The 21,630-nt window shown below is 31.9% G+C and overlaps 1 protein-coding gene across 1 annotated transcript in view; it reads right to left on the reverse strand.

Moving 5' to 3' along the window:
- The window catches only part of rab6ba (RAB6B, member RAS oncogene family a), a 178,020-nt gene that overhangs the window by 64,623 nt on the left and 91,767 nt on the right, over nt 1-21,630 (reverse strand). The window contains exon 2 of the mRNA XM_056459944.1: nt 5,176-5,234. Coding sequence (XP_056315919.1) covers nt 5,176-5,234 — 59 coding nt within the window. The remainder of the gene's footprint in view (nt 1-5,175; nt 5,235-21,630) is intronic.

Genomic DNA, 21,630 nt, shown 5'->3' on the forward strand with positions numbered 1-21,630 from the left:
CACTGCACCAAAGTAAGGAATAAATAAGTAATGAATATTTTTAATCTATTAGTACAGTGGATGTCAGTCCTGGTCCTCGTGACTCCCCGATCTGCACATGTCTCGATTGATTGTTACTCTGTAGAAGAAAGCTCGACTAAGGAACTGTTTTCCGCCTGACATGTTCTCTGCATAGTGTTCACTGCTCTTTACCTTCTGGCCCCAGCACATGGGAAACCATCTGGAAGTTTACTTCATTTAAAAACAAAGATTTTCACTACACTGTTTGCAGTGCACACTTTTAAAAGGGTTTCCTATTGTCAGCAAGCGTTTTGCACACCCACCAAGATCATTAATACAGTGGATGCCTAGCAACATAAAAAGTGCAGCACTTTACTATAGAATACACAAGACAAGTCACTCGTATAGTTTTGAATTGAGAAAACTAGGCCGACACTTCTACAGGAGAGGGGCTCTGTCCAGACATGTGTTCTTTTTCTGCAGTTTCATTGTTTTAAACCATATGGGGTTGGAAAATCTGGTGGAATATGAGCAAAACACATGAAATATAAATCTACATATACTTTTTAACAAAGCAACTACTCTTGAAAGCAAATGTTCTCTGATTTTTAAATCTGTATAAAATGAACGCAAGGTACTTTAAAGTAATATGCTTGCACAATTGAAACTTAACAAATGATTTTTTACAGTGAGCTCCAAATCAACACTGGCATTGAAGCAAATAATTACAACCAAAATAAAAAGACATATTTTTCATTCTTAATATGTAAGATAATTTACTAAATTTACTTTACAGTGCATTGAAGAGCTTGTTATATCTGGTCAAAGAATTCCTGTGCAGCATTTGACTTTTAGTGACAGTGTAAATTAAAAACTTTAGCTGTCTAAATAGTCAATTTATTTTCAATTCCACCTTAATTGGTTACCTTTCAAATTAAATTCTGAATTAAATGAAAAACTTGGAATTTTATTAACATGAACCAACCTTCCTCAACATTTTCACAGGATGTTCACAAATAATTAAACACAAAGCATACTATAAGTTTGCAATTGTGCCAGAAAGCACATAGAGTCTGTTCACAAAGCACTCATGTAATCTTATTATTGTATGACACTAGCAGCTCAGCATGCTTGGTTTGGTATATGACACATACATCTTATCGTTACACACCATGTGAAATGAAGATCAGTGGGTTGGTTACTTAGAGCTTAACTCTGCTATTACTCTGCTAAAGCTGCTTTTGGAACAGTGTGAATGTGAAGAGACTATCAAGTACCATAAGGGTCATTTATTTGCACAGTACATTTATGTATCATAAACCTTAAGTTAAGAGTGAGAAGATAAGTAAGGAAAAATTTAGGACAGACAGTTTTTTTATTTAATTTTTTACTGTGTGTATAAATAATTTCCTCTGGTTTATGGGGGAAGGGTTGAGAACAATATTTGTTTACATTTTCCTCTACAACTATTTTTGTAAATGTTTAATAAACAGATTTAAAAATGCATATACAAGATGATGCCTGACACCTCAGGTGTTATCTTGTAATAATTCAACAGACTAGACTATTTCATATAATATGATTACAACACATTGTACAGAAGAAGTATTTCAGAACAATGGTCCATTTTGTCCTCAAACAGCTAATGTATGTAATATTAATTTCTTACAAATGTAATCTCAAAGCTTTTGAAAATCCGAGGGTGTTTGACTTCAGTATATGCAAAGTCCTTTAAAATAACTTAACTTTTTATCAATTTTTTTTTTTATCAAATCAATTTTTTGTTGCTGATGATGTTTTCTTCTGTTGCAGAAATTTTAAAAATGTACTTTGTGTCCTACTAAAGTTTAAACATTTGTAAACAAAACGATAGTAAAGAGAAAAGGAAAGGATATAAAGAGAGAGAAAATGGTAAGATCAAGGCCAGAGAGACTTCAGAGAGCTGTCATCATGCATATGCCTCAGTCGCTTGGACTGTTGTGACAGTGGGAACTTGTAGTGGCTCTAAAGCTGTGACTCAGCTCAAACACTATGACAACTTAATAGACATATGCCTGCAGAGCATTTCAGACATACTCTGTACATACTGGAAATGATACTGTACATTCCAGTGTCCTTCAGGTTGTATGGGCGATAAACCCTGCAGATAAGTTGAATGAAAAAATGTAGTCTAAGAAAAGTGTAAACACTTAAACATGACAGAACTTTATAAAATACACATGGGTGATTTTTCAATTAAGAGTACTTTTGAGTACTTCAAATACTTTAACTGCTTAGTGCAAAAAAAAAAAAAAAATCACATGTCCTTAAAGTAGTATAAGTTAATGTAGTAAAATAATTGTAATAAAACATAATGGTATAATAAAATAAGTGTTTTTAGAGTATGTAGATGTTAGTAGCCATGTCTCTGTATGTTGTGGGAGTAACATGAAGTTAGAAGCTAAATGTAGTCAAAGAGCAAGAGATATAACAACATGCATATCATAAATGAAGTTTCTCTCTTCTTCTTCTGCGTCACAAGCAGGTGTCAGAAGCTTAAAGTTGTGTAGCGCCATCTACTCGTTTGAATTGAGAATTTATTTGTTTATGACCACTTACTAGTCATATCACACATTAAAGTGAATTTTACAGAAAATCATTGAGTACACAACACTCTCTGTACTTGCTGCATCACAAACACCAATATTTTAACAATTTTTTAAAAATGTATATAAATAAATAAATATATATATATATATATATATATATATATATATATATATATATATATATATATATAAATTGCGAAAGTATTACATAGCTTCGTAAACGTTTATTATTACCATTTGCTGAGTCTCCCTATACAGTTTGATATAGCATTTGGACCCAGAAGCTGCTTTGCATGACATCACACTTACCAAGTGGATAGTACACATGTGCATGAAGGCACCTTTTCATAAAACTATAATTTTGTACATCACAAAAATTATCTTACAAAATGCAACCCCTCCTGAGTGATGAAAATTTTATGAAGTAATAAAAAACTGAAAAAGAAACATATACAGGAACATTCACGCATATATATTTCCTGTATACACAAGCAAATCAATCACACACCAAACAGACTCTTTTCCTGTATACCAGCTCTCTCACAGGTTTAATTAAAAAATATGAACCTCATACAGGCAACACTTCCCTTGAGATGTTTCACACAGCATGCTTTCCACCCCCGCGCTATTCAACAATACAACAACAGTCAAAAACAGCCTTCCACTGAATCTACATCTAGCTTACCTTTCATTTACGCATTATCATTTCTTGCATGAAATCAATAATATTGTTATATTAAGCAAACCATACATATATATTCATCATTGCAACAAATAGACATTAAAGTAGCCAGCAACAGGGAAATAAAACAGTCTTACTAGACGTAGCTCAGGAGATCAAGGGGATCGAACCAGCAATTCCTGCATGGGAGGAGGCTAAGTGAGTAATGCTTTCAGGTTGCACTCGCCAGCTGATCTCCGTTAAACACTATACTACGATATGCAGAGGTTTTCTTTAAAGATAGTTGTAAAAAAATACGCTAATACACTTTAGTATGCTTCAAAATCTTTTTACTATAAATTATTATTGTATTTTAGTTTAATTACTGGTGTATGGGACCAGTGCCGTGCTTTGAAACATTAGAAATGTATGTAATCGACGCCTAATCTCTCTCTATACACTTTACTAACCCATCGGGGTGTTTAAACCTTTGAATCAAAATTCTAAGCAGTCACGTAGGTATAGGCGAAAATGAAGCTTCAGATGCTACTGGTCACGCGATGATGGCAAAGCTCCAATACACTGCTTTACTGCCAGATGTATCGTTTTTTTGATACATGCTTCGAAGCCTCGGCACACAACGTCACATCACTATTTATTATACTGTTAAAATATTTTGTATTCCTCATTCTGAGAAGAATCTAAGTTGACTTTTTTTTTTAGAAATGTTTTCTGGATTCCCTCTTAGTGTGTTTTTGTTTAGGTCCAACTCAACTACCCCTTTGGCTCAGTGGTAATCAAACCAGTCTCCACACCAGAAACTTGGGTTCAAGGCCCGGCTGTGACACTCTCACTCTCTCTTTCACACATGCACAAGTTAATGCCGGATCCATTAAAATAAATACTGGAATGCAAAACTTTAATATCTGACATTTTCCGAAACAGGATGTGGCAATATACGGGTTTAATTAATCACTGGTTTTGCTGTCCTTTCACAGTCCATTTATTGAAAATATACAACAAGTTATGGAGAAAAAAATTGTATTCATAATTTTACATAAATTAAATGGAACTATATGAAGATAGAGCAGTGCAGTAGGTAGTGCTGTTGCCTCACAGCAAGGAGGTCACTGGTTCAAGCCCCGCCTAGGTCAGTTGGCATTTCTATTTGCATGTTCTCCCTGCGTTCGTGTGGGTTTCTCTGGGTGCTCTGGTTTCCCCCACAGTCCAAAGACATGTGGTACAGGTGAATTGGGAAGGCTAAATTGTCTGTAGTGTGAGAGTGTGTATGGATGGTTTCCAGAGATGGGTTGCAGCTGGAAGGGCATCCGCTGCGTAAAACATGTGCTGGATAGTGCATGGTGCTTCATTCAAAGGGACAAAGTCGAAAAGAAAATGAATAAATATATGAAGATAAATGTCCAACAAGGATGAAAATATACGCTATTTGTATATTATTGAGATTTTTTTCAAAATGTTTTGCTGTCACACCATTAGACAGTTTTATTGTACTTTTCAGTAAAAATAAAAATAAAAAACTGTCAAGGAATGGATAAAGTTGGTGTTATATTTTGTTATATTTTTATGTTATATGGTCTTATACTTTCACTATTCAAACTTCAAAATTTTAAAAATATATTTATAATTTTTAATTCAAAAATGTGTTTTACAAAAAAAAAAAGTGCCAAGTTGTCAACAACACAATCAAATTTCACAAATGCATCTGTGTGAATCAACAACCGCACAACTCCCCAATAATGCTGCACATTTATAACCAATTTGTTAGAATCATCCTCACAAATGAACAAACTCGGCTCATTGTGTTTTCAGAAGATTGTGTGAAAGGACTTTTGATGGCGCACAATAAGAGGAGGGACACTTTGAGCTCTATGAATGATGGATTGACAAGGACGTCAAGCAGCCTACCTGATATGTGTTGTCAAAGCTGTCATACATGAAGCGTGTGATCAGGGAAGTCTTCCCCACTGCAAGAGAACAAAGAGGAGAAAAAAGCATTAAAACAGAAGGCATTTGAAAGCAGACGGCGACTGAGGAAGCCAGTGATGCCTGCCTGGGCTTACTGGATTGATTTGCAAGCCGTGGGCTGCCAACTGCGCTAATTGAAACCTCTGCCAAAGGATCTAATCATTCAATAGAAGACTAACCAAGAAGGTTGTCAGTATAGACATTTAGCATTTAACCTATAAATCATATTAATATATATATTAATAGTATATATATATATTATATATTAATAGTATATATATATATATATATATATATATATATATATATATATATATATATATATATATATATATATATTATTTATTTATTTTATTTTTTCATACAACCAGTACTTATATTTTAGATGCTAGTAGATTTACACTAAAATCACAATTCAATATGCATCTTGATAATGAACTAACAATACAATAATGTCTCTATATTGTAAGTGCAATATTATTGTTGTTACACATAACAAAACAAAGCAATGATATTATAATATGTAGGCCTTCTGTTGGTTAAAATGATAAATGTTGTATAGATTTGGGATGGTAGACATCAATGGGCTTTAAATTGGTCCTGGTCTTCAGTGCAGGACAGTGATGATATCAAAAACAATGAGTCATAATTCTAATTATTTACATATTATACATACACATACATAGACATTTTTTCTAAAGTTGAATTAATCATAATTATAAAGTTGAATTTTTCTAAACTGTTAACACAGACTCACACCTACAAAACACAATTGGCCAAATGGATTTTTTTTTGTTTGTTCAAAAATACATTTAGAAAATGTTCCAAACTTTTCATTTCAAAACAGAGCACATCTTTCTCTGCACACCCTAACTTTACCAAAACACTGGAAATCTAAAAGAATAATACTTGTTTTCACTTCACAAGGTACATACAGTCATCAAAGTACAGAAGGTTTCAAAATACTGGCTATTGTTGACATTACAAAAACTGCCGAGACTTTCATGTTTCAGTTTTACAGGTATTTGCATGCAATCACGCAATCCACCGTTTTGACACTACATTTCTTGGTTGAGAACTGAATCTCCACGTGTACAGAAATGTTCACATTCTAAAGAATTCCACTAAAAAAGCAATTAAATTTTTTTTTCTTTACTGTTTACTACAGGAGGTACAATAAAAACATTCTATGATAAACCAAAAAAAATAGTAATTGCTTACAGTGAACAAAATATCCATGAAACACACAAGAGCATTCTGAACAAAAAAGCAACAGCAAAAAGCCCAGATAAAAAAAGGAAGGGTCTAAAAAACATTATAGCACAAAATTACTGTTTCTAATCTCTGCGATCCTCAGGGTTAGGCTGTTTTCATCAGCATCACTCCTCAAAGTCCTTCTTTTACTGCATAAGTGTAAATGTAATAAAAAAAAAAGCCCTGCCACTGTCTAAGCCAGACTGGAATCAGCTGTGGTTGGCCCAGTTTACCCAACATAAATCAGCTGCGTGTTAATTACTCAATTGTTTGTTTATTATCTGCTGAAGTATATTTTTGATATTGATATTTTTTTTAAACTGAGATCATTGCAGAAGCAGAGGTTTTTATACCGCATGTAAGGTTTGGAATACCCTACAAAAACAACACATAATGTTGTTGGGAGGTATAGCTTGACTGTTAAGAAAATGTAAGTATTGTGGAAACGTGTTCACTGACTACATATTGGGTGAAAACGACATGAAATGTGTGAATGGTATGGCCACAAAAGACCGTTGCTGTGCTAATTGTGTTTAGAGTTTTGAAAATGTGACAACTGGTTGGACAAATGCTTGTTAGCGACTGAAAAAAAACTGTAAACAGATAGGAGAACCTGATAAATAAGTATTAAATCTAATAAATAAGTAACAGTGCCTATAAATTCTAGTATATAATTAATAAGTGCCATAGATATTTACATTAGATGTCGCCTACGCTGTTGTTGTCTATTGGAAGAAATGCATCAATAGTACTAAACGCCTAGTATTTAGTGTGAGTTGGTGCTACATTGCCTTATGGTCAGTGCAGTAAGAGACTGTATTATCATCAAAACATGTTTAGCACAAAAGTTCATAACATATAAAAATGAAATCTTACCTATGAAAAGTTCTGCCTCTGTGCTTTGTTTTCTTTGTTTGCTCATTACTACACTCGTACACAGTGCAAAAGTCCTGCATCTTCAGGTTGGCCTTAGTCTTGACTAATGCGGCTGAGTGACATTTGTCCTGGGAGCATTGTACAAATGTGGTGGCGGTATTGGCACATGCTCAGGGTCTGTATGCGATATCTAGCCTATATATCAATGAATAAATGCTAGTATATTTAAAAAAGTAATTGGTACCATCTCAGCCTTTAATTTTAAAAGATGTCTGTTGTAGAAGGAACAGACTCAATTTATCATAAGCCGCCTTATGAGACTTTAAAATTGCTACATTTTCCAGAACAGCACATAACAGTGTTTTATTTTCACATCTATATTTCATGAACGCTAATATCCTCGTTCTTTCTGAAGCTCATGCGTGCAAGCAATAAAAAAGATATTAAAAAGGTAGATTATTTAGATTGTACTTCTTTTGAGGCACTTTTATTAAATCTAGAGTGGAAAACAGTTTAAAATTTGCCATAATAGCATCGCTGAACTTAAACTCCGATATGGGATCGCAATAAAAAAACAGCACAACTTCATCTGCCCTGCTGACCTGAGATTCCCCCGAGAAAAGCGGCAGAAAATATACCTGTGTAGATAAATGGATGAATTTACCCACACATCCTCACGCTCTGGAAAATAACTCTGAGCTACAGATCAAATAACGGAGAGTGAGCAGGATTTCTCACGGCTGAGAAGTCTTCACAGCGACTCCACTGCAGGCTGAGGGTCACAAGTCATTTAAATGCTAATTTTCTCTAAGACACTGATCTGTCTCTGTTTAAAAGCGAGGAGGATCTAAATTAATGGGGCTCATAAGGCTTTATCTAATGCGTTTGAGTAAATACTGAATTATAGTTTGGGCTATGGCTCCTTCCCTCCCCATCAAACGAGTTGTGATTATTGAGCACAGACGGAACTGCTGGATGGAAGGCGTTAGAGGAGAAATAGCTGTCCCTGTTATAGACAACGCTGAGAAGCAGAAAGTGCACAAATGCCACATGCATAAAGCATCAGCTCCTACTGCAGCGAGACCAGTGGGAATAAAACATCCAGTTGAATTTGCTTTGCTAAAACGGCAACTTGGGTTGAAATACTGGATACTGGATTTATTTAATTATTTATTTGTATGTAAGTTGCACAAGGAATACAGAGCAACACTGTAAAAATGGCTGTGATTTCAATGGTAAAAAAACAAATAAACTGTAACCTGGTTAACAGTACAGTAAGTTCCCTTAATAAATCCAGTGAATTACTTGAAATTATTTTACCTAAATTCCATACATAACACTACAATATTTATGATTTTTTTTTTGTTGACATTATTGTAGTTGTTTAGTAGTCGTGTGAATGGCACTGAGCACTAAAGCTGTGCAATTAATCGAATTGCTATCGCGATTTGAAACATTGTGATTAGCTAATCGCAAGAGGCTGCGATATGAAATATACTGTGCATTCGGAAAGTATTTATAGTGCTTCACCTTTTCCACCTTTTTTTATATTACAACCTTATTCCAAAATGGATTAAATTAATTTATTTCCTCAAAATTCCACACACAATACCCCATAATGACAATGTAAATAAAGATTTTTGAAATTGTTGAAAATTTATTAAAAATAAAAAACGTTGCTCAATACTATGTTGATGCACCTTTGATGCACCAAAGTCTTTTTGTATATGATGCCACAAGGTTGGCACACCTGTTATTGGGAATTTTTGCCCATTCCTCTTTGCAGTACCTCTCAACCTCTATCAGGTTGGATGGGAAGCAATGGTGAACAGCCATTTTCAGATCTCTCCAGAAGTGTTCAATAGGATTTGGGTCTGGGCTCTGCCTAGGCCATTCAAAGACATTCACAGAGTTGTTGTGAAGCCACTCCACTGATATTTTGGCGGTGTGCTTTGGGTCATTGTCCTGCTGGAAGATTAACCGTCTCCCCAGTCTGAGGTCAAGAGCACTCTGAAGCAGGTTTTCATTCAGGATGTCTCTGTACATTGCTGCATTCATCTTTCCCTCTATCCTGACTAGTCTTCCAGTTCCTGCTGTTGAAAAACATCCCCACAGTATGATGCTGCCTCCACCACAGCCTGATTGGTGGATTGCTGTACAGATGGTTGTCCTTCTGTAAGTTTCTTCTCTCTCCACAGAAGAAAGCTGGAGCTCAGACAGAGTGACCATCAGGCTATTGATCACCTCCCTGACTAACGCCCTTCTCCCTCGATCACTCAGCTTAGATGGCCGGCCAGCTCAAGGAAGAGTCCTGGTTGTTCCAAACATCTTCCACTTACAGATGATGGAGGCCACTGTGCTCATTGGAATTTTCAGAGCAGCAGACATTTTTCTGTAACCTTCCCCAGCCTTGTTCCTTGAGACAATCCTGTCTCGGAGGTCTACAGACAATTCCTTTGTCTTCATGCTTGGTTTGTGCTATGATATGCACAACCCTGGGTGTATGCCTTTTCAAATCATGTCCAATCAACTGAATTTACCACAGGTGAACTCCGATTAAGCTGCCGAAACATCTTAAGAATGATCAGTGGAAACAGAATGTACCTGAGCTCAATTTAGAGCTTCATGGCAAAGGCTGTGAATACTTTGAGATTTTTCAGCTTTTTTATGTTAATAAATTTGCAACAATATCCAAAAAATCTTTTTTTCACATTGTCATTATGGGGTATTGTGTGTAGAATTTTGAGGAAATCAATTAATTTAATCCATTTTGGAATAAGGCTGTAACATAAAAAAGTGGAAAAAGCCGGATGCACGGTATACCATTTAATTTCCCCCACTCAGAGAAAATGTGTGACTGCCGTCTTTGTGTGACTTACTAGCCAATTGAGTGAGCACACATTAATTCTGCCCAATCAAAATTGTGCAACCGAAATATGTGGAACGCCACAATAAAAAAAAAAAACAAATAGGAAAGCACGAATGAGTGGGATGATGGCGTCTGTCACTGCAGAAGCATTAATAAATGAATTAATATAAAAGAAAATGTCGCTAATAGGAAAATAGTTTGGTTTCAGAGTCACAGACACCAAACAAAAGCAGGTCATTTGTTAGAGCCGTCACAAAATTGTTGCCACATAATGAGGAAATACAACAACCAGCACCTAAAATAGCACAACAAATGGCTATATGAGGCGCGACTTGCTGAAAGTCAACTCAAAGTATTGCCAGTGACACTCAATATAGTATGAAGCAACAGCAAAGTACAAGTTCATAGTTGTTTGCAGCTGTTCCACTGTATGAAAAAACATCACGAAGACACTGCTTTTTAATGCAGTGACCAACGAGGCATATAAAAACCTCTAAATGCTGGATAGGAGATAAACACTTTCGTGTTGTGCATATTTTAGCCATTTTGCAATACAACAGCTGTTGTGATAGTTTGTGTAGCATCTATGATAATTATTTAGCTTTTAGGCAATATAAGCTACAGAAAGGCTCTTTGTTAAGTGTGTTTTTATAATTATATATATATTTTTTATATATTTTGTTTGCATCATAAGCTACATTATCTCTCTAATTTGAGTTGAACTTCTTTACAGAAAGGTAAGGTGATTTTATTTGTGCTTACTGTTTGCTCTGGAGAAGAATGAGTAATTTCTATGAGTAATGAGTTATTTAATTTCTGAATATTTAAGAAAATTTGAATAAATGTAAAGGGACTAAGCCGACAAGAAAATGAATGAATGAATGAATGAATGAATGAATGAATGAATGAATGAATAAATGATAGATTAAGTTTCTTTTTATAACTAACACTCTATAATACAGATTACTGAGCTGAGGCTTAACTGCAAAATTAAATCGCAAATCAAATCGAAATCGCAATATCTGCCAAAAAAAATTGCAATTAGATATTTTCCCCAAACCGCCTTTAACCGACATTAAATCGGCATAGTGAAGTAAACAATGTTTGGCAGCAACAGTGTTTCTCTGAGCAAGTTTAAGTCAGCTTCTCTTTCAACTCATTCTACTAAGCACAAAAAATGTAACTTGTGTTTCTCTTTGATTTTAGTATAAATTTTGTACAAATTTCACACAAAAAGTGTTGTCTTGAAGATGATCCCCTAATCACTGTAAAAACCACTTAATGCAGATAATAAGTTGAAATATTATACTATGTCTCTTGATGGTGAAAATTGCCACCATCTCCTAAAAGTCTTATATTCCAAAAATTTTGCAATTGAATACTTCAATACTCAATGTAAAATCACGATTTCTGAAAACAACAGAAATCATACTGTACTGTACATGAAATATATGAAAAGACATTTACAATACTATATAGACATAATTACAATGTTATAACAATGTTATTACAATGTTATAACAATGTTATAACAATGTTATAACAATAATTACATAGTAATTATAATGTAATGGTATAGTTATTACATCCACAATAAAAGTTTGTAATTACATATGTACTGCATATGTTTACATATACATACACAAATACTGTACATGAAATATATAAAAAACATTGTAATTACATCTCAGATTTAATTACAATGTTTCAACAATGTAAAAATGTTGTTACGTAGTATTATAATGTAATGACAATGTGAATACATTCAAAATAAAAGATTGCAATTATGTACTGTGTATATTTACTAATAAATACTTAAATACTGTACATGAAATATACAAAGAAACATTTAGGTTTATAAATAATATCTTGGATGTAATTACAATGTTATAACACTGTAATTACAATGTCATTACATCCAAAAGAAAAGTTTGTATTTACATATGAACTGCGAATATTTACATATAAATACACAATACATGAAATAATAATTACAATGTAATCACACAGTAATTGCACACAAAATAAGTTTGTAAATACATCCAAAACAAGAGATTGTAATTACATATGTACCGTGTCTATTCACATATAAATACACAAATACTGTACATGAACTATACAAAACACATTTACAATACTATATAGGTGTAATTACACTGTTATAACAATGTAATTACAATGTTATAACAGGGTCATTGCAATGTTAAAACAATGTAATTACAGTGTTATAACAGTGTAATTACAATGCTATAACAGGGTATTTACAATGTTATAACAACGTTATAACAATAACTACATAGTAATTATAATGTAATGGCATAGTTATTACATCCAAAATAAAAGTTTGTTATTACTTATGTCCTGCATATGTTTACATATACATACACAAATACTGTACATGAAATATATAAAGAAACAATCAAGTTTATAAATAACATCTTAAATGTATCTACAAAGTAATAGCAATGTAATTGCATTGTAATTAAGTTTAATGACAAGTGTACTGTGTATATTTTCATGTATACCAATATAATAACCAAATACTGTACATGCAATATAAAGAAACATTTACATTCATAAATATTATCTTGAATGTAACTACAATGTAATTACAATGTAATGACACAGTAACTGTGCACAAGATAAAAGTTTGAAATTACATCTAAGATTTAATTAAAATGTTATAACAATGTAATTACAATGTCACTACGTCCAAAATTAACGTTTGTAATTACATATGTACTGTGTATATTTACATACAAATACGCAAATACATGACAGTAATTACAATGTAATGACACTGTCATTGCACACAAAATAAGTTTGTAAATACATGTAAATACATTAAAATAAGAGATTGTAATTACATATGTACTGTCTATTCACCTATAAATACACAAATACTGTACATGAACTATACAAAAACACATTTACAATACTATATAGATGTAATTACACTGTTATAACAATATAATTACAATGTTATAACAGTGGCATTACATTGTTATAACAACGTAATTACATTGTTATAACAGTGTTATTACATTGTTATGACAGTGTAATTACAATGTTACAACAGTGTAAATACAATGTTATAACAATGTTATAACAATAATTATATATTAATTATAATGTAATAGCATAGTTATTACATCCAAAATAAAAGTTTGTTATTACTTATGTCCAGCATATGTTTACATATACATACACAAATACTGTACATAAAATATATAAAGAAACAATTAAGTTTATAAATAACATCTTAAATGTATCTACAATGTAATAGCAACGTAATGACATTGTAATTAGGTTTAATGACCAGTGTACTGTGTATATTTCATATATACCACTATAAATAACCAAATACTGTATATGCAATATATAAAGAAACATTTACATTTACAAATATTATCTTGAACGTAACTACAATGTAATTAAAATTTAATGAGACAGTAATTGCGCAGTAGATAAAAGTTTGAAATTACATCTCAGATGTAATTAAAATGTTATAACAATGTAATTACTGTGTCACTATATCCAATATAAAAGTTTGTAATTACATATGTACTGTGTATATTTACATACAAATAAACAAATACATGACAGTAATTACAATGTAATGACACCGTAATTGCACACAAAATAAGTTTGTAAATACTTCAAAATAAGAGATTGTGATTACATATGTACTGTCTATTCATGTATAAATACACAAATACTGTACATGAACTATACAAAAACACATTTACAATTCTATATAGATGTAATTACACTGTTATAACAATATAATTACAATGTTATAACATGGTAATTACAATTATTATATAGTAATTATAATGTAATGGCATAGTTATTACATCCAAAATAAAAATTTGTAATTACTTATGTCCTGCATATGTTTACATGTACATACACAAATCCTGTACATGAAATATGTAAAGAAACATTTAAGTTTATAAATAACATCTTGAATGCAACTACAATGTAATAGCAATATAATTACAATGTAATGGCATTGTAATTAAGTTTAATGACATGAGTACTGTGTATATTTTCATATATACGACTATAAATAACCAAATACTGTAACTACAATAACAGTGTAATTACAATGTTATAACAATGTTATAACAATAATTGCATAGTAATTATAATGTAAGGGCATAGTTATTACATCCAAAATAAAAGCTTGTAATTACATATGTACTGCATATGTTTACATATACTGTACATACACAAATACTGTACATGAAATATATAAAGAAACATTTAAGTTTATAAATAACAACTTGAATGTAACTACAATGCAAAAAGCAATGTAATTACAATGTAATGGCATTGTATTTAAGTTTAATGACACGTGTACTGTGTATATTTTCATGTATACGACTATAAATAACCAAATACTGTACATGCAATATAAAGAAACATTTATAAATATTATTTTGAATGTAACTACAATGTAATTACAATGTAATGACACAGTGATTGCGCACAAGATAAAAGTTTGAAATTACATCTCAGATGTAATTAAAATGTTATAACAATGTAATTACAATGTCACTACGTCCAAAATTAACGTTTGTAATTACATATGTACTGTGTATATTTACATATAAATACACAAATACATTACATAGTAATTACAATGCAATGACACAGTAACTGCACACAAAATAAGTTTGTAATTACATGTAAATACATCCAACATAAGAGACTGTAATTAAATATGTACTGTGTCTATTCACATATAAATACACAAATACTGTACATAAACTATACAAAAACACATTTACAATACTATCATAAATGTAATTACACTGTTATAACAATGAAATTACAATGTTATAACAGCGCAATCTCAGTGTTATAACAATGTAATTACAATGTTATAACAATAATTTGTTGTAATGGCACAGTTATTACATCCAAAATAAAAGTTTGTAATTACATTTGTACTGTGTATGTTTACATATATATATATATATATACACTCATACTGTACATGAAATATATAAACAGACATTTAAGTTTATAAATAACATCTTGTAATGTAATTACAATGTAATAGCAATGTAATGACATTGTAATTAAGTTTGATGACACGTGTACTGTGTATATTTTATATATGTATTGTATATTGTATATTGTATATATACCACTGTAAATAACCAAATACTGTACTTGCAAGATAAAAAGAAACATTTACATTCATAAACATTGTCTTGAATGTAACTACAATGTAATTACACAGTAATTGCGCACAAGATAAAAGTTTGAAATTACAACTCAGACATAATTAAAACGTTATAACAATGTAATTACAATGTCACTAAATCCAAAATAAAAAGGTTGTAATTACATATGTACTGTGTATATTTACATATAAATACACAAATACAGAATAATCACACACAATATGAAATATATTTATAATATTTATAAACAAAATATATTCCTTTTAAATGTCACAAAAGTATGTATTTCTTTCAAATAAAAAATACTAGCATCAACCTTTTGAACAGCAATTTACTTTGAATCAGATGTAAGTGAAACAGATTGTTACTGCCGCAAGCAATATTTTTTGTTCTGCATTTTGAATTCGAATCCAGCCAACAGAAATCTCGAGCTCTGTTCCTAATGGATAGTGGTGGGCGTCTAATTTTAGTCCTGTTAAATATTTAATATCATGTCATTTGGTGGAGCAGAGGGCATCCAACATTTTTCAGTTAATCACCTATGCCAGACAGCAGAGCAATAGCTGGACACAGAGCTTAGAGCTTATACCCTTTACTGTGATGGATTGGATTTTGTTCTTTGACTTCACTTAGAGCGGCCATTACAGCCAAAATCAGATAATGGATACAGGATAAGGAAACGGGAAGGAAGAGGCTAAAGTAACTAAAGTGCATAGAAAAATGTAAGGATGAGATGGCGGTTTAATGGGAGAAGCTAAGATATAAAACCTAGAAGCTGAATTTTCACAATCACATTTACATAAAGCACATGTAGTCCACTTAGAGTACATTATACAGTCTGTGCAGTCAATGCTGAATAGAAGATGCACATATGAATTTACATAGAATCACACATTAATCAAAAGGTCCTAGTGAGTAAGATCATTATGAGAGACATGCTGCTAAACTAATTAATAATCATAAATAATTTTGTTGTACATTCACAAAAAAAAAAAAATCCTGGGCTGTTTTAAATCAAATTTGGGTCAAATATAGACAAACCTAATCACTTGATTACATTTTTACTCACATTTGACCCACATTATGTTTTGAAAACACCCATCATGTTTTAGAGTGTAACAATATTTCAGAATATTACTCTTTTACTGTATTTTTAGACAAGTACATTAAATAAAACAATGAAAAATAATAGCTGTGTCAACTGCACAAATAACTAAAATATGAATAATAACATATTACTGATTTTAATAAAAAAATACAGCAACATGAATTGGAATCCCAGATTCAATAAACAACAATTATAAAAATGTATACATAAAAATATATACACTGTCATAAAAATTGCAATATTTAAGGATTTTCTGATGTTAATTTTTTTATTCAGCTCATAAAAAACAGCTTCTTCTCAAACAAAGTTCTTTAATTCCTTAATTTATGTTGCATGCATATAGGCCTGTCACAATAATCAATATATCGACTTATCGTGCAATACTTAGAAATAGGGCTGGGCGATTTGGCCTTAAAATTAAAATCTTCGTTAACTGAACATTTTAACTCTTTAAGAGTTGGATTTGAATATTAGGAATGATTAATGAATGATTCTTTTAATTAATTTTCTCTTTTTTTGCCCTCTCCGCACCACCCACACTAGTCAACGCTACCAAGCCAACCAATCACAGAGCTTCTGCTATGCTTCATCGTGACATGTGGTAAAATTTTTTGAGAGGTCAGCATCGACATCAGTCACGGCGAGGGCTATATGAGCGTTTGAAGGCTGTGCCAGACCATACGCTGTGCCCGATGCAGAAGTGTAAACAGAGCGGGGTCATGTGACCACACGCGGTAGGGAAAGTAACTGAAAAAATTGATCTGGAAAAATTTGATCGATTATAGATTCTAAATGTCAATTTCGATTACTTTTCAATTAATCGCCCAGCCTACTTGGAGATGACCTCGATAATTTTTGCCATTTCAATATACATGTACAAATTCACAAATAACGCTAAAGAAATTTTATAATGACATTTGCATTCTACCTCACCTGTGTCAAAGCTTATAATTGGACATTTACCTAATAGGACATTTAATAGTATATATAAAAGACATTTAACTTTTTAACATCAAGTTATAGAATCTAAATAACCTTAATAATGATAAGTATTTTAAAGTGTTTATGGCTAGCTGCATTATTTTGCTGTTATATAATCATTATATAACGACATATATATATATATATATATATATATATATATAAAATGACAATATTGCTTATTGCTTATCACAACAATTTCTGTGACAATATATCGCACAACAAAAATTCGTTATCGTGACAGTAGGCCACATGCATATGTAGTCTCTAAAATAAACACCAAGCAAAATACAGTTAAGCATAGAGCTAAGAGAGTGTACATGCAAAAACCTGAATAACTGAGTTTTTTCACAGCATCTTGGTATTGTTGCTTTTTTGGTGACTTGACTTCTATTTTCACCTGTTTTGAACTGCTGGTTGACTTTGAGGATTAAAGTGAATAACTGTAAATAATGCTCATTTTCTCGCACAATAGTAAATTTGTTTCAGTGTATTGTCAAGAGCCACAGGTATTCATTTTGACTATCCTTTTAAAATGCGTTTTGACTCTCAAAGTCCTTTTATGAATCACCAAGAGTCGTTTCAGCTAAGACATCTTTAATGTTCTTATCTTGCATAGCTGAGTATATTAATCATAGTTTTTATTTTTTCATGTCAAACTGTAAAAAGAGCATTTTCTTTACTGTTGCCATAAATAATTAATGTTGTACAAATTTCAAATAAATTATTTACTAAAGAAACAAGTGCATTACACAAGTTATCTAACAACTTCCAGGCTTATCCCTCCAGAACTCCTTGTGGTGACACATCTGAAACATCCCTCAGAGCAACCAAACCCACACTTGTGACAGATGCAGTTACTGTGAAAGACAGACTAGCTCACCTCAAGTGACACAATGATTATATTTGTCTTTAATATGAAAACATTAAGAGGGGTGGGGAGGGGGGTGAAAAGAAGAAATACTATAGTTGGTTAAAAAATTGAAATGACAAGTTATTATTATTATTATTATTATGGGTTTTATTTTACAGTTTAAAGAAAAGTACAAATAAATTCTCAATAACTAGAAAATGTATGAACATTTAGATTTTCATTCAGATGTTTTTTTTCTTCAGTGTTTAATATGTTAAGTAATTTTAGTTGTAGCTATATACATTTAGTCCTTCACATTGCTCAGCTTTTCACTGAATGTAGTGGTTTCTTAGCCATAACTTTTTTCCTAAGGATTTTCCAGAGATTTCCAATTGGGTTTAGGTCAGGGCTTTGGGCTGCCATTTCATTATTTCAGTGTTTTTAGATTCAAAGAATCAAAAAGAATTAATAGCCATTACAGCAGTTATATATTTCTGAGAGTTCTAAGAGAGAGCTTTTAATTATTTATTTATTTATTTTTTATCAGAATATATTTACAGCTAAAAAGCGCATAAACTGCTCTTTTTGAAATGGAAGGTTTTCCCTAATTTTGGTCTCATACTGTATGACTAAGAAACTTTAAAAAGTACAAGAAAATGTTTTTGTCTGCTTAGATGTCCATATGAAACAACATTTCTTTGTTTTGGCAAACCAAACACAGCAGAGTGTGAGTGTGAAAAACAACCTATACAAAGAAATTAAAGCTCAACAAAGATGCCTTTTCTTCTTTTTCAGCTCACTGATTTTGAGAAATATCAAAGTTGTTTAATCCATCCATCCCTACTTTAGACACAGCATAACTGCTTTTATGAATATATTAAAAGTAAAAAACAACTGGCCAAAACATCTGGACAAACTATATGGAAGAAAATTAATCATCAGCACAAAAAAGATGGTTTTGTATTCAGCAGAAAAAAGCAAGACATACAGGTTTAAAACAAAATGAAGATGCATAAAAAACAAACCAAACAAAATTCATTTTGGAATTCCTTTTTAAATAAACTATTCTTTTTGCTGAAAACAATATAATAGGGTATTTAATGGTAGGAACATATTGTAATAATTTACAAACAAATTACATTGATAAATTACAAACACACTAGCACACAAAAGGTCACTGTTTTAAGTAATAGGCAATAACAGCAGAATCAACACTTCAGTTTTTTACTATATATTCTTAGTATATAAATTTGATTTTGAAAATTTAGCTCACACAGACAAATATTCATCTATAAATGCAAATTTTATTAAATCAAACTGATGAAACATGGAGGAAACCCACAGACAACAGAGTCTTTTGAAACAGAGAATGTGGTCTTTGATTTTTCTTTATTACATACTTGAGGCACTGCATGATAAATGTTAGAAGACACACTAAGAACTCCAAGAATTGAATTTAAAACAGCTTTATTTCATCGCTATTATACATTCATGACAAATCCACTCATGTGTGCTAATAAAATCCTCAGCACTAATGTTGTGAATCTACATTTCACAGGAGAAACACTGTGAACCATGTGAAATGGCACAGACAATCCATCAGAAATATCAATTATGAAAGCTTATGCTTATCACTCCAGCTAATGAACTTCATTTTAGGAACTTTTTTGTATCTTATCATGCAGGAATGATTTAATTGTAATTAGGGCCCTCTGATAATCAGCATACATTAATAAGCAGCATCTTGGAATGGATGAAAATAATGGGGTCGTGTGGGCTGCACTATATATTGAAAAGTAATATATGCATAATAGTATATGCAATATTCATATTGCAGAGAAGTGCATTAGATTAAATTCATTTTATCTTCCAAGCATTTGTGTGCTGCATGCATAGGTTGTTTATCCAAATCAGATGGGGCCTTTACTATCCTTATCCCCATATCTCCATTAGGCGCTGTTGGCTGAACCTAGCTGAAAATAAATACTAATGTCAGGAAACAAGAAAAAAACAACAACATCTAATATGAATAAGATTTTTCATTTGAGGTTTTCAGTCATTTGTGAGGTTTTAAAGTCTAAATGCCTTGATATGTTATTTTAAATTATTTAATTATAGAAATTATAGAAAATATCATTACATAATACTTTTCTTTTTAAATTACTGATAAAAAAGCATTTTGCAAGTTAGCTATATTGTAAGAAATATTGTTATTGCAACACTTAACAATATTGCATATATCACATATTCTACCAGAATTGTGCAGCCTGACCCTATGAAATCCCTTGTTTGTTCCAAATTATGACTTTTTTTTATATTTATTTTTCATTTGAATGATTAATGAAATTTTACTTATCAGAAGTATGTCTAATTAATTGAACTAATAAAATAAACATAAATTATAAAACTCTGTGTTGTCTATTTTTCTGGGGCCCATTTCAGAAAGGAGGTTAAGTGAAAACTCAGAGTATTTTAACCCTGAAATGAGAAAACTCTGGGTTTTCTGTTTCAAAATGGCAGGTTTGTCAAACTCAAGAAAGCAGCGTAAGTCAAGCTTGTTTCTGAAAGAGAGGTAACATTAACTCAGAGTCAGTTACCATGGTAACTTATTCTGTGAACTTAACCTGGTCAGGAGTTTCTGTCATTCTCCTCGCCTTTTTTAAAGATGAAGTGGCATTTCTCGCCTTAGCTTTACGTTTCCACCCTCCTATTTTAGTGCCTATGGATATGCACATAAAAAAAAAATTGATGGAAACATCATGATGCACATAACTTTTGAAAATATGCATAAAAAACATATGCTCATAACCGAACAGTATAAACTTTTATTCAATAAGAAAAGATGCGCATAAACTACGATGGAAACTTTTACTGAAAAAATTCCAGTATGCGCATTAAAAATAGTTTGTTACATGAGATCATTTGATGATGAAAATGTGTGTGAATGGACAAACCAGCAGGTTTGTCTGATGTAAAACATCTCAAATGTTGTTCAGGTCATTCTAAAATGCCGTTTCAGTATTTTTGTATATTATTAATTACCTCCAGAGCATCTGGAGCGTGTCAAGAGCGTCTGTTCTCCGAATCCCATGGCTTCAAATGCCCCCACATGTTCATTATGTGTCAACATTGTGTGTCAACGTTGTCTTCTGAGGCGCAAGTTCTACCACAGTAAATTCTGTTTTTACTGTTGAGATTTGGCGCCAGTTAATCTGGAAGTGATGATTTTGTTCTCTTTGATTCATTGGATGGAAAC

Source organism: Danio aesculapii, chromosome 6 (genome assembly GCF_903798145.1).
Source record: "Danio aesculapii chromosome 6, fDanAes4.1, whole genome shotgun sequence".
Classification (NCBI taxonomy): Eukaryota; Metazoa; Chordata; class Actinopteri; order Cypriniformes; family Danionidae; genus Danio; species Danio aesculapii.